Source organism: Pagrus pagrus (assembly GCF_965226575.1).
Source record: "Pagrus pagrus genome assembly, chromosome: 6".
Taxonomy (NCBI): domain Eukaryota; kingdom Metazoa; phylum Chordata; class Actinopteri; order Spariformes; family Sparidae; genus Pagrus; species Pagrus pagrus.
This window is the reverse complement of record NC_140190.1, coordinates 10,086,265-10,110,339: the sequence shown is the minus strand read 5'-3', so window position 1 is coordinate 10,110,339 and position 24,075 is coordinate 10,086,265. Positions and strand designations below refer to the sequence as shown.

General features: G+C 44.4%; 4 protein-coding genes across 6 annotated transcripts in view; 3 read left to right on the top strand and 1 right to left on the bottom strand.

The window, feature by feature from the left end:
• The first annotated feature begins 5,825 nt into the window (after positions 1 to 5,825).
• On the top strand, positions 5,826 to 10,923 carry echdc2 (enoyl CoA hydratase domain containing 2). Its single transcript, XM_084355552.1, has 11 exons — positions 5,826 to 6,137; positions 6,664 to 6,731; positions 6,811 to 6,898; positions 6,985 to 7,071; positions 7,160 to 7,252; positions 8,738 to 8,794; positions 8,895 to 8,957; positions 9,056 to 9,180; positions 10,018 to 10,068; positions 10,154 to 10,201; positions 10,578 to 10,923. The coding sequence occupies exons 1-11, from the start codon at positions 5,897 to 5,899 to the stop codon at positions 10,653 to 10,655; spliced, it is 999 nt and encodes a 332-aa protein (XP_084211678.1). The 5' UTR covers positions 5,826 to 5,896; the 3' UTR covers positions 10,656 to 10,923.
• An 8-nt stretch (positions 10,924 to 10,931) lies between these two features.
• On the bottom strand, positions 10,932 to 19,240 carry zyg11 (zyg-11 family member, cell cycle regulator). 2 transcript variants are annotated; one of them, XM_084355551.1, is made up of 18 exons: positions 19,104 to 19,240; positions 18,794 to 18,959; positions 18,239 to 18,450; positions 17,828 to 18,145; positions 17,565 to 17,678; positions 17,342 to 17,458; positions 17,116 to 17,256; positions 16,739 to 16,915; positions 15,433 to 15,497; positions 15,100 to 15,199; positions 14,971 to 15,021; positions 14,727 to 14,888; positions 14,493 to 14,540; positions 14,201 to 14,398; positions 14,056 to 14,108; positions 13,769 to 13,866; positions 13,414 to 13,614; positions 10,932 to 12,900 (listed from the first exon to the last, which is right to left on the bottom strand). In XM_084355551.1, the coding sequence occupies exons 1-17, from the start codon at positions 19,131 to 19,133 to the stop codon at positions 13,424 to 13,426; spliced, it is 2,241 nt and encodes a 746-aa protein (XP_084211677.1). In that variant the 5' UTR covers positions 19,134 to 19,240; the 3' UTR covers positions 10,932 to 12,900; positions 13,414 to 13,423. The 2 variants fall into 2 exon arrangements, with proteins under 2 accessions (XP_084211677.1, XP_084211676.1); XM_084355550.1 differs by having other exon boundaries at positions 17,828 to 18,450.
• A 640-nt stretch (positions 19,241 to 19,880) lies between these two features.
• On the top strand, positions 19,881 to 21,848 carry coa7 (cytochrome c oxidase assembly factor 7). Its single transcript, XM_084355553.1, has 3 exons — positions 19,881 to 20,012; positions 20,139 to 20,279; positions 21,127 to 21,848. Exons 1-3 carry the CDS (start codon positions 19,907 to 19,909, stop codon positions 21,570 to 21,572), a joined length of 693 nt encoding a protein of 230 aa, XP_084211679.1. The 5' UTR covers positions 19,881 to 19,906; the 3' UTR covers positions 21,573 to 21,848.
• A 1,400-nt stretch (positions 21,849 to 23,248) lies between these two features.
• ralgps2 (Ral GEF with PH domain and SH3 binding motif 2) overlaps positions 23,249 to 24,075 on the top strand; it is a 73,207-nt gene continuing 72,380 nt past the window's right edge. The window contains exon 1 of one of the 2 annotated variants that reach the window (XM_084356061.1): positions 23,249 to 23,586. The gene's annotated coding sequence lies outside the window, so the exon portion shown is untranslated. The remainder of the gene's footprint in view (positions 23,587 to 24,075) is intronic. The other variant, XM_084356062.1, reaches the window with a different exon arrangement.

Here is a 24,075-nt window from a genome sequence, read left to right as displayed (position 1 = left end):
AAGACTATCGGTCAGTCACTCACGCGCACTCTGGCGCGCCACGCACGTCGCCACAAGACATGGTTTCAGAAGGTGACCGAGAGACGCTTATCGCTCCGTGGGTGAGAATCGTGCAGCTTACCGGACTTTGTCCCGCCTGAGAAGACCACAGAGCCGCTGGATGTTGTCGATCACCCCCTCGGTGACTCATCTTTGTGAGTGAGTTGTCGCCAGCAGAGTGCATTTTTCATCCACTTTCCAAACAAATGCCATGACGTGCGCAAAAAAATTCCTCAATCTTTTCCCCCGAAATCTTCTCGCCCGGCTCACACGTGTCCTCGACTGTGTTTGTCTTGAGCGTGTGTGTGTGTGTGTGTGTTTGTGTGTGTGGGTGGGTGTGCGGTGCACCAGTGTCCAGCAGACAAGTCTGGTTTTCTCAGGAGCGCGATGGAAAGTGCGTCCTCTCCACTCGGCTCAGTGTGACTGTGGCTGCGCTGCGCCGAGGCTCTCCGCTCTCCCTCCCTCCCTCTCTCTCTCGCTCTCTCTCTCCATCCGCGCGCACTGCAGCTCTCCACACACACAAGTAGTGTGTGTGTATGTGTGTGTGTGTGTGTTGGCAATGATGTGATGATGTGATTAGTAGTGGTGACGTCACAAGGTGTTACCCTCTTGAGAAAAGTCCAGATCATCACAGCCAGTCCGCCCAGAGGAACTCAAAGAAATGAGAGGTTAGCTCTCTCTCTCTCTCTCTCTCTCTGTGTGTGTGTGTGTGTGTGTGTATAAAAAACAAGTCAATCATAGTGTTGCCTGAAAGCAGCAGCCTCTTTGCCATGCACAGATTTAACAGGCCTTATCTCATGTGGTCCACTGGCTAATTTCTCTTCATTCTGCCCACCCCAGCGGCTTGTTGAGTGATAATGCATTCAAATTGGATCCTGTGTGTGTGTGTGTGTGTGTGTATGTGTGTGTGTGTGGGTCAGTGTGTACTCACTTATTAATTTTTTGGCAGACTCAAATAATGTTTTAATTTGGGAAGGAAGCGGAGTGACATGTTCAGATGTCCACATTCATGTGCCTCGGTGTTTTCTGTCTGACTGCTGGAGGAGGCTGACAGGATGCTGGCTGGATGCTGGCTGGATGCTGGCTGGCTCTTGTGTCTTTGTGAGGAACAAAAGGTAGATTTTGGAGTAAGAGGATGAATGAAATGAAGGACATATGGGTGGTGCGTTAGTTGCCATTCCATTATGTTTGTTTAAGTCTGACAAATGTGAATAAATCAGCTCACAATGAATGATTTGGTGTAATTAAAGTCATTTAGTAATTATAATGAGTGTAGCTACGGATGATTTTATCTCCAGCTACAGGTTTTGTTTGCAATTTAGATGCGTTTTGAGCCCATTTTCTGAAAGGGTCACACAGAGGTCATTCATCTTTCTGTCTCTGTGCAGCCGGAGAACTGTTTTAATTTTCTGTTTTCCCAGATGTAATGAAATTGGGATTTAAAAGAAAAGTTTGACAGACTGGGAAACACGTTTCTTGGCTTTCTTGCAGAGCCTTAGATGAGAAGATTGATGACAATCTCAGACGTAAGAATAGTGTATGTAAGAATGTGAATAAACCTGCTTTCTGAAATGTGAAACTATACCTTTAAAGGTCCGATTTGTAAGAAAAGTAGATTTTTGAGTCTCATTCCCAACTTGTGACGTATTGGGACGTTGGGAAGGGTCATCCGCCATCCCAGTGCGTCAGTATTTGACGAGTTGGGAAACAAAAAAAAAATGCCAGAAAGACAAATAGAGGAAGAGTTAGTGGATCACCAAAGTCAGTAGAATCATCCTCAGCTCAGATGTGAAGGTCTGAACCAAATTTCACGGCAACTCATGCAACAGTTGTTGAGATATTTCAGTCTGAACCGAACAGGAGGACGGAGCAACAGTCATCCTGAGATGTTTGCGACAACTGAGTCATCATGACAGCTAAATCGATGGACAGAGCACATTGATGGCGTGTTTTAATTGTTCAAAAATGACAGGCCTTTTCTCAGCTTTTCATTTCAGAGCTGTCGGGGTCAGACGTGGACGTCTACCTTCAGTCTGATGTATCATTATCGAGGGAAAGCTCCACCGAGAGCAGCCTGGAGGAAAATGAGCCCATTCGATCAGTGTCGCTCTCTGTCGGCCTGTCTGCTCCCTCTGTCATGGGCTTGCTGTCTAAATGGCCCTGCTGGATCGTGTTCGCAGATAACCGCCTCGGTAAAGCCCGGCCATCAGAATCATTAATGTAACTTTCCTCCCTGACTGCTCCAAACGGTGTCAGCTTCCACAGGCGCGTGTGTGCACCCATGTGCACGTATGTGTGTGTGTGTGTGAGTTTATACATTTGTGCGTGCCATGGATACATGATATGTTTGTAGGTCTCGTGTCGTGCGATCGTGTATGTGCAGGACATATGTGTCATACGTGTCTGCATGGATGTTCCCTGCCTTTGTGACAGTGAGCTGGTGGGAGTGTGTGTGTGTGTGTGTGTGTGTGTGTGTGTGTGTGTGTGTGTCAGCAGTGAAACATCCTTACTTTTTAATAAGGGTGTGTGCAGTGTCAGCTGTCAACTTCCAGACAGCCAATCTGATCCCCGACCTGAGGGGAGGGAGGGCCACCTCTGCCATCAGCGGTGTCACTCACCTTTGCTTCACACCCATTTCTTCATATCTTTTACTTTCTCTTCGGAGACATCCCCGGACTAAATAATGACAGGTGGAAGTTTTTCATCCCAGCAGAACATTTTGGATGCAGGCTGAGCTCCGTCCCTTTTATCTTCTTCCACGTGTAGCCATAACTCCTCTTTCCCGCTCTCGCCCCCGTGGCTCAGTGCGGTCGTAACTCTTCAGCCATCTTGCTCCACTAACTCTCAGGCTATAAGTCTGAGGCTCTTTTTTCACCACATAACCAACTCCATCATTCTAATGTAATTGAACCGAGAGTACGATCAGTCACCCTCGCATCCTCTGTACTGGATGGCGTGTTTGTGTGTGGGTGTGTATAATGCCTATACGCCTCAGTGTTGCTGATCCGAAATTGGTCAAATGCAGGCTATAGTGAACGTTATATTAACTCAAGTGCAACATTACATGAACGTAACTTAAAGGATACTTTTGTTATAGTCAACAAATCGCATGAGGGACCAATCAACCAACCAATGTGCGATCTCTTGAAACCTTACGACACTCAGCTTTGAAGGTGCTCTGGTGCATATCATATACCAGAGTAACTGCTAACTGCTGCTAACAGTAGCTGCCTCAGCTAATTAGCTCAATTAGCCATGCAGCTAGCGGTTCGGACTTGGAGCTCAGGGTCCAGGGGAGTGTTGGTGTTTGCACAGCTATCACAGGAGCTTTGGACCTGAACCGGTCTTCATTTTTGATGCGTAGGGTCGGTTCTACTGCGGTTTTGATGGCTTTTGAATCTGCAGCGTCATCAGAGCGAATTATTCCACTCCACCCTGCTTCTGTGCACTTTAGTGGAGACAATGTGCTCACATAATGGCAGCCCCCAAGTTCTGCCCCTTCGCAAACCCTCAAAAAACACTCACGCACATATCGCCTCAAACATCTTCTTCTATGTTCTTTATCGCCACCACTGCTCGAAAAACAAGATAGTGTTGCACAACACAAAATAAATTAGCCTCTTACATGAGTTAAAAACAGCCCGGCCTGAGGGATGTTTTTTTTATAGTCCATGAGTGCAGACTGAGCTCGAGACTGAGAACTATGTGTGTTAGTATTACAGTATCTGTGTGATAAAACATCAGACACAAAGGTCAAACGAACTGTACACGCCCTGAGCGGATCACTGTGCCGTCTCGCTCGTGACAGACAGCTCCAGTAACAGGACGCCACTCACTCCCTCTGACTCATGCCAGGCCTCGTGCCCCTTCACCAGGCCGCCCTGCCTGAACTCAGCCGTGGGCTTTGGTGCGGCTGAGGCTGGAGGGCCGTCTGCTGCAGTCTACTCATGACTCTGTCCCCTGCTCACGTCACCTCCTGCCTCTGAAGGGAGGAGAGGAAGGATAGTGTCTCTTTGAACTGCAGTAGTCTGCAATGTGAAGCAGAGGCCTGTAGTGAAGTGACATGAGCGGTGAGTGCAAAGAAGCAACAGGATTACGTGCTCCTCCGATCTACCCTCTGGTACAACACTGACCCCTGCAGGATTGGAGGGGAAGCTCCTCTTAGACTTCCTCCTCTGTCCTTTTTTGACCACATTAAAGGCAAATATCTCCTGTGTGTGTCTGTGTGTGTCTGTGTGACGTGTGTCCAACCTGTCTCTGGCTGTGCCCGTCACAGTCCATCAGGATCAGTTTCTGTCCTTCGAATCAAGGGGCGAGTGTCATCTACCATCAGTTTCCCATCTCAAGGCTCACACACACGAGAAGAGGAACACACACCTGGCAGACATCAAATCTGAACAGCCTGTTCCCGTCCAAACCAGAACCTTAGAAACCCATCTGGTGACGCAAATCCCAGTGATCTCTCTTTACATCGCAAATGATGCCTCATCAGGCTGTTGCCTCTGTCCGCTTTTGTTTCCCTTCTCCTTTCTGTTTTATCTGGTCAGTGGTCAGTATGTGTGATTCATGCGTTCACTTATGGTCATAGCTTCAGTTTCACTTCTCCCACTTAATCCTGCTCTTACCCTCCTGACCCAACACCCTGCAGCACACAGCCACCTACACTGTGCACTAATGATGCGTTTACATCTCAGTTACAAATTAATATGATTCACTGCCAAGAGTCACCGACATCCATATTAATTAGGAGGAGTAAACAAAGCCAGACAGCAATAAAACGGACAGTAAAAATGTGCCCGCTGTGGCAGAGGGGAAGAAGTCTGATCGATGTGAATGTAAAATAACTTTGTAATATTTCATTAAGGGTTAATTTATATTGTAATGGTCTGGATCACATGCACATGCAGACGCACACCTGGCTCTCTTTGTTCAGACTGCTGTGCTATCAGAGCCACTGTCTGACTGTGTCATTGCATAACCTGTAAAGACCTGCTCAATAATGCATGGTCAGACTAGACATGGGCAGCCTGATGGAAAACCTTACCTCAACAACATGCTTTGTCTGACCAAAGACTGGACACTCCACAGACTGGACAGTGTGTGTGTGTGTGTGTGTGTGTGTGTGTTTCACAATTACATTTTTCTTTTGCTGAGTGAACTAAAACTTTAAATTATATATATATTTTACTTACTGTTTTGGGGGGGGGTTAGGGTAAAATTATTGTGATGGTAAATCAATTAATTAATTAGCCAGTTAACTTTTTTAAGCGTCATTAATTAATAATTTATAGATAACATGCAATATACTATTTCTCTCCCTTTTTATCAATGCTAATTTTCCTGTATTTATTATCATTATCATTATTGTTATTATTATTATTATTTTAGCATTAATTGTTATTTTGTATTACTTATTTATTTCCCAGGCTTCTATACTGACTTGATTGTAGAAAGTCATACAGTAGTGCATGAAGATCACAGGGGGAATCCTAAAGAACTGATATCAATTCTCGATAATGTCACAATTTTAAAAATGAAAAAACAGTCAGTTAATTAAAACCCACAACATCTGTCCCCTGCTGAGTGAAGTAGTGAAAACTGAAACTTCCCGTCTGTCACCAAGTCATTTCAGGCATAAATGACAAGATCAGAGCAGAACGCAAACTTTTTTGCTCCCTGGTGTAAACTTTGCATGAACCAGCACCAGTATTTTAATAAGTGAAGTCAGTTTTTTTTCTGGAGGTCTGCAGCAGCCAAGTCCCTCCTCTGACAGGAAGCTACCTGCACCAAGCTTCCTGAAACTTTTCTCTACAGTCTTCCTGCTTCTGCAGACTAAACAGTGAAGGAAACGGCAGACATGGCAGCACTAATCCGCAGGCTGGCAGTGCCCAGGTGCTCATCGAGGCGGTGGCTCGGTGCGATTCTGCGGGAAGCGCACGGCCGAACTTCCAGTATGATCCCCCGGGACGGAGCGCGACCGCTGGCCGGTGGCGGTCGCCCTCTGACGGCGTACAGCCGCGCACACAGCCGCAGGCAGCACACGGAGGCGGCTGATCCTGTGGAGGTGGATGTAAAGCGGTTAGAGGGGGAGGACGATGGTAGGGACACACTGCTGTTCACATCCACACTTGAGACATTCATATGACACCACAGCACATTAAAGCCAATGCCTCCTGTATGCTGTGTAACTTAAACAAATATTAACCTGCTTGCTGAGGAACAAGAGCTTATCTTCCCACAGGTAGGGCTGTAGCTACCATGACGACACTGAGGTCATGTCCTCTGATATCTTGATATACATATTAGGTAACACTTAATATGTCACATCATTCAAATAAACACTTATATACTTAAAAATGGCAAATGTATAGTCAATCAAACTTTAGTTAATAGTTATTTCACTGTAAAGAAGAAATTAATGGCTTTATAAACCATTTATTTGCAATTGTTTATTGTAAAGGGGCAATTCATGTTCATGATACTGTAAATGGTTAATAAATACTGAGTAGATCATTTATAAACATTCGTCCCTCGCTGCAGCATCCCAAGGTTCAGCTCCACCACGTGACCCAAGTGAATTTTTAATTGCCGCTCTGTCTTTCTCCCGTTGTTCTCCGTTCTCAGGGATAGTGGAGGTGTTGATGTGCCGACTCAAGGCAAGAAACGCTCTTGGCCATGTGTTTGTGTCACAGGTGAGCCGACCTCTATGTCTCTCTCTCTCACACACAATTGCCCAACGCAGACTGAGACACTGTGTCCCTGTTTGTGCAGATGAGGGAGCTGGTGTCCACTCTGTCCAGTGACCCAGCGGTGCGTGTGGTCGTCTTCAGGAGTTTAGTCCCAGGTGTTTTCTGCGCAGGTAAGTGAAACCTGCCGGGCCTCTGGATTTGTGATCAAAGCCCGTCTGATCGGCATGTGTACCATCATGATGTGTACATACTGTAGGTGCAGACCTGAAAGAGAGAGCTCAGATGAACAACGCTGAGTCTGACCTGTTCGTTCACGGCCTGAGATCCCTCATGACTCAGATAGGTAAGAAACTACGTTATGTTGAGAATAAGCAGTTCCTGGCTTTCGGGATTTATAAACTCATGTCTCTTTGTTCTAATGACCCTGGCAGCATCGGTGCCCATGCCAACCATCGCAGCGATGGACGGCGTTGCCCTGGGAGGAGGCCTGGAGCTGGCCTTGGCCTGTGACCTCCGCACTGCTGGTGAGTGACCTCTGACCCTTCACCTATCAACCCTGAACTGCATGAGTCAGCATCACGCTGGACTGTATTCTCTTTTTTTCTTGCTTCAGGTGATGTTAATGGGGTATGAAAAGGGGATGTCATGTTCTCTTCACAGCTGTCACCAATCCCGTCATATTAGATCAGTGGTCGAGTCTAAACAGGATGGTGGAGGGTAGCAGCATCCACTTAAGGCCATTTTTGTACACTGACAACTCCCTTATCCCATCAGTGTAGATTAGAGCAGTGGTTCTCAACCTGGGCATCGAGACTCCCCGAGGTCAGTCGTAATATTCTGAGATAGTAAACAAGTAATGAAACAAGAAGAAGGAAAACTTCTGCTACACAAGACTGTGTCTTTTATCAAACCTCCTTTTTTCTGTTTTCATTCCGACCTGTTTGTTTTGCAGTATCTGATGTTCTTATCTGATAAGTACAAAGGTGTGGATGTTGTCGTGAGTTTTACAAGGTCAGACAAAACCCATTTTTTTACCTCTGCGTTGGCAATAGCTGTGGCCAGAGGCGTTTCAGAGGGGTAAGCTGTGACCTCACACGTCACTTTAAAATTGACATTTTTAATTCTTTCAAAAAAAGGATTAAAGGGGCTCTATGTAACAATTTGTAGCAATTTACATGCATTCCCTTCCCTGTCTCTCACAGTTGCCTATACAAGCCTGTGGATGATGTGGCTTGATGTGTAAGTTGTTTAAAGGAGACATAGTTTCAGAAGCGTTTTTTGGTGGGAGAGAGGAGCTTCTGTTGGTGCGAACTTTCTGCTTTTTAACTTTCAAGCCCTTTGGGTTTCATATTTTCTGTGTTTAATCTTCAGGCTGAGGAAACACCTAACAAGCAGCGGTCAGTCGTTACAAACTCAAGCCAAATTTGAGGAAATGTGTATAAAATAATGCAGAAGACAGCAATATTTCTGTGATGAAATGCTGCCACCAGCAAGAGTCTTCCTTGTTATTATTTTTTCAGTCAGTATGATCATCACATATCATCACTGCGTATGATATTGGCAGGCTGTCGAATAAGATGCTGTTGACTGTCTTAAAGCTGCTTCAGGGGATAGAAAAAGGCAAAACTGGATCTTAAGGGGTAAAATACACTTGGAAGTACTCAGTGGTCAACAGCAAATCTGTTGTTGCTCCCGAGAGGCAGACATTTAGGAGAGAAGTGTTTTTCACCCAGCACTAATGATCTGCCACTGAGCTTAGGCACTAATGAAAGCTGCTGAGGCCAGACACATCTGCCCAGCTGTTCACGTAGCTCGATAAACAGCGCCATTGGTTAAATCAGTCGTGGCAGCTCGCTGATTGGCCGAGCGCTGGCGAGCTAGGTGAGCAGGTGTTTGCGTCTGTTGCTCTGACAGAGGCATCAGTCAGACTTTACGCTCCTCCCCGGCTTAATGGCACTCAGCAGCGCAGACCTTCAGCCGTCCTCTGTGTTTGTGTGTGTGTGTTTCAGCGTCCTCGGCACAGATGGGTCTGATTGAGACGACACGGGGGCTGCTCCCAGGGGCGGGTAAGACGAAGCAGAGGTCACGCCGAAAAAAATAACGACCTTGCAAAGTAGTGTAGAAGCAGCTGTGCAGAGGAAGTTGACCTTGTGGTTGGTCCTGCAGGGGGCAGTCAGCGGCTGCCGCGGATGGTCGGCGTCACTCTGGCCAAAGAGCTCATCTTCACAGGTGGTATTACAGAAACACCGGCATGTTGCTATAGACACAGGCTCCTTGTCGTTCAGAGGGTTTTGTTTATCTCTCTCTCTCTGTCTGTCTGTTATCAGGTAGGCGTGTGGGAGGGCAGACAGCTCTGGAGATGGGGCTGGTAAACAGAGCTGTAGAGCAGAACCAGACAGGAGACGCTGCCTACAGAGAGGCACTCAGCCTGGCCAGAGAGATACTGCCCCAGGTGACAGCACACACACACACACACACACACACACACACACACACACACACACACACACACACACACACACTCTCTTTCCTCTCTGCTACAGCTCAGATACTGATGCATCCCTCCTCCTCCAGGCCAACGACCTGGTCTTCCTCCTCTGCGTCTCGTCTTCTTTCTCTCTTCACGGTGTTTTCTTCCCACCTCTCTCTGCTCTCTCCAGGCCTCTGTCGCTCCATATTTCTCTCACTCCAGTTCAGATGCCCGCAGTTGGTCGGGCCAGAGTGGCAGTCAAGTGGAGGAATGGGCCTCAAATAGCAGCCACAGACACACACATTACCCGACACATGCTTGCGTTGGTGTGGACTGAATGACTGACAGGAGTCTGCGCTGAAAAGAGGCGAGGACAGATTGAGGAAGACTTTTCTGCCAGTGTTGTTGTGGCTTCCTGTGGAACTGCTGAAAGGATTTAGATGAGACGGATTGAAAATTAAAAAACGCTTGCTCCTACATTTCCCATGATTCAACTCAGCTTTGTCTCTCATTGGACCCTCCCTTCCCTGCAAACACATCTTTCAGACTTCACCTCAGTTTGCAGATTATGCTTCCTGTTAAACATCTGTGTGTGAGATGACGTCATTGGGGGAATTTTTGTCTAGATTTGACAAAAAGCCCCTGTTGCAAACTGATCTTCATGTGGAAAAATGATTGTTCATCTTTAAATGTGTTTTTTCACGTCTTGTTTTGGTCATTATTCAGACTCATTCAATGTTCATGCTGATGCTTTATACGTATGACAGTGAGTGTACGGTCTCCTATTATTACCATCTGTCTTTCACATCTGTTGTCCAGGCTCCTATTGCTGTGCGGATGGCAAAAGAGGCAATGAACAGAGGCATTGAGGTACATCGCGAGTTGTTGATTTTTTAAAAATATATATATTTTTTTTACATCAGTGATAGCATTGACTGAAATCTGTCTCTTCCAGGTTGACATTGGTTCAGGAATGGCAATAGAGAGGATGTGTTATGCTCGGGTAAGCCTTCCAATGCTTATTCAATGTGTTGTAAACAATTACTGTAATTTAGTACATTAATGCGCTAATGATTAGCTTAGCTGCTAGCAATTTGGGGTCTCTGCGCTTTTGGAGACTTGGATTACGCCTCACAAGCTCTATGGAGCCTTTTTATGTATGTTTGTTTTTCTGTGTTATGTGGTTTACAAAACTTCAATCAGCTTGAGGGAGTGTAGCTAGTGACCGAATTTTCATTTTTGGGTGAACTTATCCTTTAATTGACTTCCTGCACAAAGTGTCACTCTGACAACTGTGCTCAGATTATGAACTACTACTAAATACAGAGCATTTTATGTAACCCAAGTCAGACCACCTGCTGTAACCCCTCTCTTTTCAGGTCATCCCCACGCGGGACAGACGGGAGGGGATGGCTGCCTTCATAGAGAAGAGACCCCCGCAGTACATTGGCGAATAACTTTTATGAAAGTATTGAACTTCCCTCACACAGACGTGCCAACAGGATGCACGCGGCTCTCTGTAACATCATGTCTGATAGGCAATTAACTACTATTGATTGTGTGTGTGCAGCCCAGCCAGCATCGGTACATTAGTTAAGGTCAGCGTGGGTCCACAGTGGTGACTGTCTGCTTCGGTGACACAAAAGTTCATACTGTTTTATTACACCTTCCACGCTGCATGATTGATGTGAAGCTGGTTTTTGGAATAAAAAAAATGCCACACAAGCGTCATGTCCAGTTTATGGGAATGTACATTCTTTATTTTCCAAACTTGAAAACGTGACTCTCAGCAGCAACATGGCACAGTCACAGCAGACATACAGTATATTCACTTTTTTGCATCTTCCATCTGATTCAAATAGTTGTGAAAAATTAAACTGGCCTTCACTGTTCGATGTTCAGGGGCTCAACTCAAATATCAAACATTATCAGAAACAGATCGAAAACAGACTCTGTGTCATCTGCTGCTTCATCAGCTCAGCACTCATGCATGATTAGCAAGCTCATACACATCTGATTTACACAAAACAATAAGGCCATAATTCACTGAGCAGATGAGCTGATGTCCTGTGTTTTAGATTACCATTTAGTAGCCCGGTATTATCTCCTCTCCCATCAACATACACGTTTTTTATAGAAATCCTTTGACCTATCACTGTTCCCGCTGAAGCCTCGAAAAATGTTTTTTCTGTTTTTTTAAATGAGTCATCATGGTTGTATGAGGGGCTTGACAGCAGTTTATAGAAGCAACATTAGTCATGATTGCATAGAGAATGATGATGGGGCCTTAGATGAAAAAGGAGAATGTGGGCGTCAGCTGTAACAGCAGATGGAGGCTTCTCTGGACAGCAGAAGCGTACCTGGTAAAATAGCATCCGGCAGGATACTAATGCCACATGGCCAGGCGTGTCAGAACAGAAAAATACCCCGGGTGCACCCCTCCTTTGTTCTTAATCATCATTAATTCTTAAACAATGGAACATACATTATAATCATTTCCATGCAGCCAATTTTCATCCAGTCCTCAACTGTTACTATGTCTCTGTCATTTTCTATTATGTACAAATTACATACACTCTTTAAAGATGCAGCTACTTGTACAGACGTACATACACACACATGCTCACACCAAAGTGCTGTCTCTGTCTTTAAGACACGTCGGAAAGCACAGCGAACATACCGATATATATATACAAGTTTCTCAAAGAGAAAACAGCTGAATACACATATCCATCATGATAATACTGACCTCATCATTATTGCCATTTGTGTCCAGAGTGTTTTTGCACTTTAGCCATAACTGACAGGATCATTTCAATTTACTAGATCTGATTTTTGCCACTGATACGATTGGTTTAAGGGGCTGTCAAATGTTTACAAAAGAAAGAGCATCAGAGCTTCGATATAACTTCTCTATAATTTAGGTTTTCATCTTTAATGTTTGGAACATTTGAACCCACTGAACACACCCATGGCAAGTGTCCTGTCACATCAAATCAAAAGGCATTAGCCGATATAAGACTAAATTAAGAGGAGAGCAACAGCAGTATTGTGGCCCCAGAGGCGTGGGTTTCAGTGAACACTGCGATAAACAAACAAGCAGGCATTCCTAAAATGAACAGTGCAAGCATTCAGACAAACTCCAGCATGCTTCAGCTCACAGCAGCAGCGTCATGCGTATTATCTAATGAGCCAGTCAACCAATTCGGACAACCAGAGCCCTCAGTAACATACAGGAGGCGGAGGGTGTCGACCCTCAGCTCAGCTTTTGGGAGGTTCAATCCCCAAACTGAGAGTTGTGCGTGCACACATTTTTGGTACAAAAATTCTCATAATGCCAATGTCAGATTAACAATAGCGAGCGCAGACACAAACCTCATGTCGAGCTTAACTGACCAACAGCTTGTTCTTATAATTTAAGTTTTTAAATCACAATGAGCACACACAGACATATTTTCGTTTTTGAAACAAACACGAAGAAAATAAATAAAGTTAGTGTGTGTGTGTGTGCAAAGAATTGCGTAGTCTTTGTCCATTATTTTTAAAATTTTAGTTTGTCCTTTGAGTTTACTTTCTAGGGATTCTTGATAAAGTGTGTTTGTGCGTGGGATACACATACACACACTCACGGGCACCAAATACAAAATCCCTCTGTAGTGGGACCCAGTTTATGTCCTCTTCTTTGTCAGGGAGCCTGGTTTTCTGAAAGAAAAAATGCAATAACATGATACAGCAAGACTGGAAAAATGCCATTTAAAAATAAGGAAATACAATGAATACAAGATGTTTCTTGCTTGTAAAAAGTAAAAAAAATTGTCCCATTATCTTACTTGCAATATGTAAGAATTGGCCACCTGTCTAATTCGTACTCAAAACAAATAGGGGACAGCATGTAACTATATTAACTGCTAACTGCTGCCAACTGTAGCTGCCGTTAGCTGTGCAGCTAGTGGTCTGGATGGTGAGCTTGGAGCACTGGGTGAGTGGTGGTGCAAACCGCTAGCATGGGAGCTTTGGACCAGAATGGGCGGAGCTAGTTGGTCAGCATGCCATCTTCAGTATATATATCCTCAACATAATACATGGATGTAATAGTGACAAAACTGTTGCACCTTTAGATCCTACTTTATAAGTGATTGAGTCTTATATTCAGTGAAATTAGATATTTTTAACTCAAAATTTGACATAAATACTTGTTGTGTTTGTTTTTTTTACCTGTGTGTGGCTATTGTGGCGGCATGCGGCGACTTGTCTGCAACGGTGCAGCCTGGCCGGTGCGAGCTCTGTGGTTCTGCAGGCTCTCCAGAATGCTCTTCGCCAACCGTTTGACGTCCTTGTGGGTCTGTGGGTGTGTATGAACGAGCTCCAGCTGCTGCAGGCCGCCCTCCTCCAACAGCATGCTGCAGTAACGAGCAGCTGCGAACGCACAGGGAGAGACAAAATCAAATCTGTTAGCTGTTTGGGGAGGTAAATAAGTAACAAACGGATGTCAGTAAATGATTTGTGAATGGTCAAATGTGTAAAAGTAGAATAACATTTGGTTTAGTGTGTGAATGGATCTGTGTCTCACCGTTCTTGCTGCAGACATGCTGCATGGCCCAGGCCGCCCACAGCTGGACACCAGGGGTGTGAAAGCACTCCAGTAAGGGAAAGAAGGGGTTGAATGACCTACAGAATGAGAGACAATAAGGATTTGTTGATACTGAATGTCACGTGTTCATGCATGAAAGCATAAAGCTCAGTATGAAGACTCAAAGATTCAAGGTGCTCTCTTAACCGTAGTTTTAAATACTGTATAAAAATGAACTGTGGATTGTTTTTCTACTTTATTATGACTGTAGAGATGCTGAATCTTACCTGTAGGCCACCATTTCACACTCGGGTGCGGGCCACTTCACAATAACAGCGTGCTGGGGAGACAAATTAAGGCAAAAGACTCAAACCAACTTTTCAAAATAACTGTGCAGTATTTTTGCGTGAGTAGTTTTTGCCGATTCCCCACCAGTTGCTCCAGTAAGGAGGACCGAAGATCAGAGCTGAGCGTCCAGGCTTCCTCTCCTCGTGACGTCAGATGTGCGAGGATGCCTGCGGCGAAGTAGCTGACCTCCACCTCTTGGCTGTGCAGCAGAGTCCTGATGTGGTCCAAGAAGCCCTGCACCATCAGCTCACCGTGCAGCTCCCCGACCTCGGCTATGTTGTTCTACGCAGCAAAAAGTGAATAATGATGGATTGATATCGCAAATTTATTCAAGATTGAGTTTATCTGAAGGGTAGTAAGAAAGTGGTAAACTCACCAGCAGGCCGAGAACCTTCTGCTGGATGGAAGACTCATTGGGGAAGGACTGCAGAGGGGGTTGGAGGAATAGAAACAAAACAAGTGAGTCAGCCCGTCCCTTAGGCATACATACTATATACAGAGCAACACGTGATTAAGTGTAATGATGAACTAATATGGTAATCTGCTCTGAGATGTTTTCTATGTAGGGCTTTCTGTTTATTTACATCGACATGTTGACATTTCTGTGTACCTCGAGAACTTTAATAAACAAGTCCAGGCCCTGGTTCTCAATAAAATGGCGGCAGGTTGTTGGTGACTCATCAGTGAGGTTCCAAAGTGCACTCAGCGTAAATTTGAGGGTGGCGTCCACCGTGCCCTGAGTAGCCTTCTGACGCACGATGTGGAGCAGTTGCTGCAGGGGGGAGGGAGAATATTTGCTATAAAAATATGCCTTTTTTTGATGGTACACAACAGAGTGCAGAAGAGAATCTCACCTTCACGATGAACAGCTCTGCTCCCAGCTGAGCCGTCTGCTCTGTGGACAACTGGAAAAAGCAAACGAGTTCAGGAAGACGCAAAGAAATGTGCTAAGGGATGCGTGAATAATACAACACGACAGGTACCTTAGCAGCCAATATGGAAATGATAGCCACAGCCATCCTCTGCATGTTCTGGTCTTCGTGGTTGCAGAGCCACTGCATCACTAGTTTGGCAGCTTCAAACCTTACAAGCAAGGAGAGATCAAAACATTTCTTGTGTAAATATAGCACATCTCCGACAGATTTGAGCTTCCTCCTTTGCTTCCACTGACACACATTTACACTTTCTTTTAGATATTTAGTCTTTTCTAATGACTGTTATCACTTAAAAGGTAAATTATAATTACATGTTATAATAATTAATAGTATTAATGGTAGTATTAATTAAAAATACTATCGTAAATAAGTATTTCTCACCTGTTGAATGGGACCTCCTGCAGAATGCGATCACTGCACAGAGACAGCAGACAATTCTTCTGCAGCTATAGACAGAGAAACCGAAACAGGCATCAGTCCAGAACATGAAATACAACCGACTGCAAAGACCTCAAAAAAATCAGTTAATGTACTTTTCTCTTTGTGTTTTATTATACCAGTCCAGTAAAATGTGTCAACAGAAATCGCTCATGTCTGACTTGAACCCTGTGCAAGGCTAAAAAAATATTTTTTTTCAATTTGCCCATTTAATTGAATAAAATCATTAAAAAAACAAACAATAAACAGTAAAAACAGATAGCATTTAATTGTACATTTCATTTTCTTCAATGACCTCCCAGTTCTGACCCGATCTCTGAATTTGATTCCAGTGTAGAACACATTATTTAAATACATTATTAATCAGCACAATGCTCTTGCATTACACTGTATTTCGCATTTGCTTGTGTGTAGCTTCTATCTCTGTCCATGATGAGGAAAACAGAAAAAGGAAGCTGCAGTGTTTTTTGGCTTTGGGAAGTTCCCCAACACATCAGAATTTTCAGACTGTCACAACACCTTTTGAGTTTGGACACATTTGTTTTCCCCTAACCGATGCTTTCAGATTCCCCGAGCTGCAGGCCCCCAGACTCAGACAGGGCTTTCAACCACAGCTCTCCCTCAAGCTTCAATTATTACTTCTGTCTTGTTTGTGACCAACGGCTCCTACAGTTAATTTATGTACGTAGGCAGGTTCAGATTGTGAATGAAGAAGATATACGAGGCGGAAAAATATCGGAAAAAAATCTGTAGAGTAAAAACTGATCTTAAATTCCGCTTTTCATTTTTATCATTATTAAAAAAATTTATTTCATTTATTCTGTATCTTATTTAATGTTTTGTAAAGCATATTGCAGGTCTAACATAAACATTTCAAATCAGATGTTACACAACAATAACACTGCTCAGCAGTAAATACACATACATTACCTGTATGAATGATAAAATTCATAAAAATTTGAATTTAGAAATGCATTAACTGGTGACAGGGAAAACTGTGTAACTGACTCTTGTTGTAGCTCAGCAAAGAGCTGAGAGAGATTATGTTTTTCTAGTGTTATCTGTGCCTTGAAAAAAAAGTGCTTGGCTAGTCCATCATTGATGGGAACTGGTTATATAGCACACAACTGTTTTTCTCTCAAAGTTCACTGTGCTGGTAAACTATATCATGTGCGACAGCCTGCTTAAATGCAGTCATTGTTGTTTTTTTGTGATTGATAAGACATGCATGACATGGGGATGAAGCTACCTGTTGGTGGTTGGGGAACGTCCTCATGGCCTCCAGTAAAAGCTGAGTGACTGTACTCAACAGTCGCACTGGCATTCCTGCTGCCAAGTCCTGCTTCGTCAGGTTGAACACACAGGCACTAGCTGCCAGCTGGACATTCAGAGTGGCAGGATGATTCTTCATACCCAAAACTACCAGCTAGAAAAAAAACAGGAGAAGAGGGAAGTAATATTGTGTTATTTGAGACAGATGAGGAACTGTAATTGTGGAGTTTGACACAATACTCAGTAAATATGGCTGACACGCCATCGCTTATCAGATAAAAAGTGGTTTGGGTATGACTTTATATGTATTGTGAAACCATGATAAAACAATATAACATGATAACGTGGGTCTACCTTGAGGATGTCAGGCCTCGGTTTCTCCATGACATGTGTCAGGCTGAACAGATGAAACAGAGCTTCTCTCACGAAACCCTCCCTCTCACTGTAGCGACGCAGGGCCTCACAGATCTGGGTCTCGTTGGCCTCTCCTGTTACCTGTTTACACACAAAGACAGTTCGCTGCAGCAAAACCAACTTTCTATACACAGCTATCAGCGTTTATGCTCACATGCATACCTACCTTTAGATTTCCTTCTCCAGAGAGGAAGTCAGAAAATCCAGCATCTGTAGCCAGAAGTCCCATAAAGGTCATCCCTGGTCTCTCCTCAACAAATGCCTTAACAGCTGCATCTGTCACCTGCAACATTCACACATGTAAGAAATGACAACTTGGCTCAATTGTCTGTATTCTATCTTTGCAATCTAACTGAAATATGCATGCACAAATACTAACACACACACACCTGTTTCCTCCCGGACACGTCTAGGGAAACAAGGGCAGGCAGGATCCCTGGCTGTCCGAGCAGCTGACGAGCCACGTCAGAGGTAAACTGCTTGTCATCACTGATGTCCAGGTGCTGCATAGGCAGGGTTTCACACAAGCAAACACAATAATATGTTTCGTAAAACACAAACAAGCATGGCTGGGAGAAAATCAAAGAGAAAGTATTTTTCTCAAACCAATCAATAAAAACAGGCTTAGTGCAAAACTCATCCTTCCACTAACCTGCAGTACATCCAACTGGCCTATGACTCCCAGCAGCTGACCAGTGCTCATCTCCAGCCTCTTCAGCTGGTGCAGTGTGAGCGAGCGCAGACGCTCCTTCAGGCCCAGCAGCGGGTTCAGGTTGGTGACTGAGGTGTTGGAGAGATCGAGGCTCTCCAGCCGAGGCAGGGAGCACACGTCGACGAGCCCGGAGTCGTAGAAGTCCACATTGGCTAGAGAGAGGGAGCGGAGGCCCTGGAGGGAGCTGAAGCGATGCCGGATTGGTTCTTCCAGGGAGGACATGGTCAGACCTGTTAGGACAAGTCGCTGGAGGGACTCCTGCAGGGCACAGGCAAAACAATACGAATTGGAATAAAGGTTTCCATTTTTTAATCGGTTTAAATCACACACGCTGACATACTCTGACTTTACCTGACAATATTTATTGGTGGCCAGACCCTGGAGAATATCAGGAATAGTGAGGTCTGCGTTGACCCTGGCAGCATCCAGCTCCAGCAGTCGGTGAGGGCAGAGTGCTTTCTGGAAGGCCTCTGCAGAAATCCGCGCTGTCCGGATGCAGGCTCGTCTCAGGCGCAGGTATTCGCAGTTCCGAAACACACCCACTGTGCTGTCATTCAACGGACCTGAAGTGGAAAGAACTGCAGTTAGACTTAAGGCTCATATTTAGGTCAGAGCAGAGCCTTGCATAATATTGCCTGCGTTTACCTAGGGCAGGGTTTTGGTTAAGATAACAACATATCAGACTGACTGGCTCAAAAATGTCACACATTCTTTACTTTGTTTTTGGGAGGTGTAGAAGAAACTGTCACTCAAGACATGGATGTGATGATTGCATATACACAGGCTGGGATTTGATGTTTGAAAAAAAATAAATAAATAAAAATCGTATAAATTGTAGGCACAGAAATCAACAAGTCTTCGCTGTGTGTGTGTGGGGGGGGGGTGTATTTAGAGGTCCAGGTTTACCTTCAGTGGCCATCTTGGCCAGCAGCTGGTCTGCCAGCTCCTGTGGGAAGAGTACAGCCTCCCTGAAGCACAGGGAGCCATCGGGGCGCTTCGCACAGAAACACTCCAGATTTTGGCTCACGTAAGTCAGGCACAGATCTGTCAGAGCCGCAGGAGACGCATCATCCTGCGAAGAAAACACGGGCAGACGTGTGTAGATGGATGAGGACTTCATTTACGCCATTCGCCAGTGCACTGTACTAACGTAACGAGTGGGCACTACAAAATAAATACGTCACACAAATAAATGACTGTAAAACGTCAAACTTACCGTGTTTAGGAAACTCCTCGCCATCGCCATGGTTAATAAAAAAATAATATTAGCTTATGCAGCTGAGACCGGTGCGTTTTCCACCGAGGAGAATTGCCGTTTTGCGTGCGAGCCGTCGAGCGACTCCGTGTTTTACCCGTTTCGGTTCGCAGTGTTCACCTGCGCGAGAGCCTGTCGTTATGCTAATCTGCGTGACAGCACGGTAACCAGGGGGAGAGGACGACGAACGTTAGCCGAAAAACCAGCTAGGCTAGCTAGCTCACTTGTTGTCGCCTCCGCTGTGGGAAATCGCTCTCCGTGCAAAAATGTCGAAAGCTGTCGGCTGTGGCGGAATTCATGTTTAAAAGGTATCGACGAATAACTGTGGCGACCGACACCCTGAGCTGAGGAACCGGTGGGGAATATCGTTTTCACAGCGGGGAGTTGGGTCTATTTTTGACTAGACTGACTAGACAGACAGTAAACAAAGGTCACAACACTGGAAGTACATTAGCAACGGGGCTGGACTACGGAAGCCTGTGAGGGTGGGTTATGAAACCAGGAAGTTATCAACTGGAGACGCGCGTGATCACGCTCTCCCTCTGTTTTCATTGAAATTGTGTTATGAGCACTTATAAAATATTTTCATAGCATCTTTACGACCGGCTGGATTACCTCTATTGTTTTTATTAAAAGGAAACGCTTTTGCAACGTCGCGCAGGAACCCATTCATCAAGGTCACAAGTAGTAGTGGATGTGTGGCAGCTAAGCCTTCAGCACATGTGATTATAGTAGAGTTAAAAGGCAGGCGTGCGAGCTGTAATATGGCTGGACTTATAAACTTTGAAGATGAGAAGGAAGTGAAGCAGTTTCTGGATAATTTGGGAGTGGAGTACAGCTTTCAATGCTACAAAGAAAAGGATCCTGAAGGTAACATTCCTGTGCTGTTCACAGATCAATGGTGATGGAGCACACACAGGATAGAGATGGAAGAGTGTTTGATCAGTGTGAGGTGTGATTGTTTCATCGTGTATCCCTGTGACATGTTTTTCTTAGGGTGCCAAAGGCTTGCAGACTACTTGGAGGGGGTGAAGAAAAACTATGAGTCTACAGCACAGGTGCTCAAACACAACTGTGAGACAAATGGACATGGAGAGAGCTGCTATAAACTGGGGGCTTACCATATCACAGGCAAAGGTAAAACAACAGTGGAGCTTATTTGTGATTTGTTTTTGATCATAATTACTTTTTTGTCAAAGTTCATAAAGCCATCGTAAGTTGAAACAACAGAAAATGCGTTGTATTAGAGACAGAAATACAAAGTATTTGTACTGGTAAACAGTGGTTCTTTGCTTGAGTATGCATTCATCTGACTGAGACTATGACATTCAATACTCAAGGTCAGTGTAATGTATTTTTAACCCACCACATTGATGGCTGTATTGATGTTACAGGTTACATTGAAACAAATGTTAAACAAGGAAAATACATGAAAACAAAATGAAATATGATGACTTACTCAACAGGATATAAGGTAGTTAGTAACTGGACCATGTACTACACAGAAATTTGTGTTAATTCAAATTAGTAGCTGGTGAAGTGATTATCAAAAAAATAACAGTTAATAACAGTTCCTCTTTTTTATATCTCTAGCCTTGGAGTTTAACTAGTTGTTCAGACAAGGACAAACGTTGAGGCAGTAGTTTGGGCTATTGTAAATTGTGATGGGATTTTTTTTTTAAATTTCTTCACATCTGGTAGACTAAACATATAATAAAGAATTCAGAATATTGTTTACATATGAAAACATTAATATTAAATTCCAATATATTGGATATTGGTGTATTACAGATATATCAGTTTTGGTGAAACTTTTTTTCTTTTACATGATACAACACAGAAAGTTTCTTGGAGTAATTTGAATTATTGACTGAATTTTGAATGAAACTGCCTCCATTACACATGTCTGTCACCAGCATTTCTAATTGAATCTTTTATGGTCAACTTGTTATTCAAGTAATGGAATTTGAATTCTTCCCACCAGGTGGAGTGACTGAGTGTCTACAAACAGCCTACTCCTTATTCATGCGCTCCTGCAACTCCGGAGGAAAGAAGTCCGTAGATGCCTGCCACAACGTTGGACTGTTGGCCCATGATGGACGAGCTCTGGAGGAAAAGCCTGACCTTACAGCAGCACGGCAGTACTATGAGAAGGCCTGCGCCGGTGGCTTCGCTCCGTCCTGCTTTAACCTTAGTGCTTTGTTCATTGAGGGCAATTCTAAAGGGCTGGCACCAGATATGACTCAGGCTTTGAAGTACGCTAACAGGGCTTGTGAGCTGGGACACGTGTGGGGCTGCGCCAATGCAAGTCGTATGTACAAACTGGGGGATGGTGCGGCGAAGGATGAGAAGAAAGCCGAGGAGCTGAAGAATCGGGCGAGGGAGCTGCATGGTATAGAGAAGGAGAGGCAGCTCAAGTTTGGGGAGTGAATGTGACACACTCACACTAAATTATCATTGTTTTGGTTTGCCTACATATGTGGTGTTCAGTGAGGTTGTTTGTCAGAGCAAGTTGGTTTTATGTGTGCGCAGACAAGATCTGTTCAGGCTGTTTAACGGTAGGAGATGATCTGTTTAAGAATGAGTGGTTACTTTTACATCTATACCTCATTTATAGTCTATATACCGTAAGATTCAGGGATCAGCATTAACCTGACATGTAGAGTTCAGCCAAATGTATAGCAATAAAATGAAATGTGATTCATGCACAGCAGTTGATTATTAACTATGGTTTTGAATATCTTTGATTTGTGGTATGCAAATAGTAGACACAACTTTATAGTAGGGATGCATGATAATATTGGCACATCATCTGTATCGGCTGATAAAGCTTAAAGCCTTTGTCTTGATGAAATATCAGTATGGGCCATAAATGTATACATCTCTTCTAATTTTTCTCAGTGAATGTGTACATTTTGACAAGCAATTTATGTCTACCAGTGGGCCATCATGACAAGAGTAGGCATAATAATTTAATTCCACGTTAGGAGAGATTTGATGTTCTCTGCATTCAGGTGGAAGAAATATATTTGCATATATCGCATTAATCTACCAAAGTGAGGTGGAGAATATCTGCATATTTGATACTGGCAAAAATCCGATATCGTGCATCCTCAGCTTATCGGCAGGTGGAAGTCAATGCACTGCCGTCAGATCTTCATCAGATTGTCATGTACATCAGCCTTCATACAATATTATGTGTGTGTGTTATGAATATGGTATGCAACTGTCAGAAAACAGGACATAATTTGATTTAATTATAAATTGACAAACCTTGTGGAGGATGACAAATGTGTGGCCTTGGATTTGTGAAGCTTTTGTGTATTTGTACTAACCCTGAACCCGCAGAAGATCATTTTGATGTTATAGTGGTTTAAAACAGTAGGATATTGTCATTAAAGGGCACCTCCACCAATTGTACACCTTAAAGTGTGTGCACAGGGCTTGGGGAGTATTACTGTAAATGTGAAAAAAAATTAGTTTAAAGCCTTTAAAGCTCCAGAAGAAGCTGCATGTAACCTGATAAATTGCCTCTAGTGATGTCACTCTGGCTAAGTTGTGGGAATGTGGCTAATGTAGGTGTCAGGTTTTGAAAAGGAAGAAATGGACTTGCACTGCCAACTGCTCATCAGTTTGACTCAGTATCTTGCTCAAGGATACTTCCACTTGCAGCTGGGAGAGCCAGGGAATCGAACCAGCAACCTTCCGTTTATAAGATGACCTCCTGAGCTACAGCTGTGTATAAAGAATGTGGTTGTTTTGCTGCATCAGTTTTGATAATTTGTCTTTAAACTGTCCATACTGAGTCCAGCAGTGATTATAGAAGAGTGGACTGCTTTTCCAAACCTGGTGCCTACATTACCCACAATGCATCTTAGCCACTGAGTGACAATGAGTGGCCGTTTATCTGGTCGCGTGCCACAAACGGACCTGTGAACACACTTTAACGTGTAAAATTAGTTGGAGTTACCCTTTAAAGCCCATGCACTATGACTACACAGCCTGGGTTTGACCACAAGAGGGAGTCAGAATCAAACACATGAACATTGCGCCCTTTTTAAATCTCCTGGGCGCTTTATCCTCAAGTCACAACAATAGGCAGGGGGTACGCTACTCCCATCTGTCAGCATTTTAAACAGACACTGTGTTCGTCACCTGTTACTAGATAAAGTAGACGCTGAGCAAAGGTGTCCGTATAAAAGCAGCTGAAGCCGGTGTGTGGAGGATGATGGGCGGACTGGTCCGCTCGCACGCTGGAAGCTCCGCCCGTTAGCCGTGCGTCTCCTCAGCCCTCATTCAAAACAGAACACAGCTGTTGCGAGGCGCATCGTCGTGACCCGAACGTTAGCCCAAAAAACGGTTAGCTGTCTGCCGCCGTCTTCTGCTGGCCTCTGATGTGCCCACTGGAATATCAGCACAAGAAAGAAGAAAACGGCGCACTTCGGTGAGTCTGAGGCAAAGTTTGTTATCATTCGGGACATCAAGTAGAAAATCCCTCCCCAGCCGTCGAGGTAGCTAGCTAACGCAACGTTAAGCCCCGACAACGGTTTGGGATGTGTTCATTTTTACATGCAGGATGCTCCGTTATCAAAGTAAACCAGCGACCATCGAGATGAGGAGACGGGGAGATGCGAGAGGGGGGACGATAAGCTGAAGGCAGAGACATGTCCTGGTTTTTCTAATGCAGACTATGTGTAGCTGGCTGCAGAGGTTTGTTTTAGCCATTATTTTATTTTCTACTCCACCCACGTGAAGACACGTCCGTCCCGCCACACACCGAGGAGCAGCGCGGAGGAGTTCGATATAACGCCGATTATAAATCATGCGCTCCCTCACCGAGCACAGTTAGCTCACGTATCAAGCTAGCTTAGAGAACTGCAACATGCTAATGTGGAAACCTCTGAGGAGAGAGTGGGGAGAGTCAGTGAGTTAG

What these genes read in the sequence shown, in the direction of transcription:
- echdc2 (XM_084355552.1), top strand. Translation starts at nt 5,897, where the DNA reads ATGGCAGCACTAATCCGCAGGCTGGCAGTGCCCAGGTGCTCATCGAGG. An exon ending in ATCCCTCATGACTCAGATAG is followed by an intron (nt 7,072 to 7,159) that starts GTAAGAAACTAC and finishes TGACCCTGGCAG; the next exon opens with CATCGGTGCCCATGCCAACC. An exon ending in CCAGAGAGATACTGCCCCAG is followed by an intron (nt 9,181 to 10,017) that starts GTGACAGCACAC and finishes TCTGTTGTCCAG; the next exon opens with GCTCCTATTGCTGTGCGGAT.
- zyg11 (XM_084355550.1), bottom strand. Translation starts at nt 19,133, where the DNA reads ATGGCGATGGCGAGGAGTTTCCTAAACACG. An exon ending in GCCAGTTGGATGTACTGCAG is followed by an intron (nt 17,679 to 17,827) that starts GTTAGTGGAAGG and finishes CTGCCTATGCAG; the next exon opens with CACCTGGACATCAGTGATGA. An exon ending in CAGAGCTGTTCATCGTGAAG is followed by an intron (nt 14,889 to 14,970) that starts GTGAGATTCTCT and finishes TCCCCCCTGCAG; the next exon opens with CAACTGCTCCACATCGTGCG.
- coa7 (XM_084355553.1), top strand. Translation starts at nt 19,907, where the DNA reads ATGGCTGGACTTATAAACTTTGAAGATGAGAAGGAAGTGAAGCAGTTT. An exon ending in CAAAGAAAAGGATCCTGAAG is followed by an intron (nt 20,013 to 20,138) that starts GTAACATTCCTG and finishes TGTTTTTCTTAG; the next exon opens with GGTGCCAAAGGCTTGCAGAC. An exon ending in TTACCATATCACAGGCAAAG is followed by an intron (nt 20,280 to 21,126) that starts GTAAAACAACAG and finishes TCTTCCCACCAG; the next exon opens with GTGGAGTGACTGAGTGTCTA.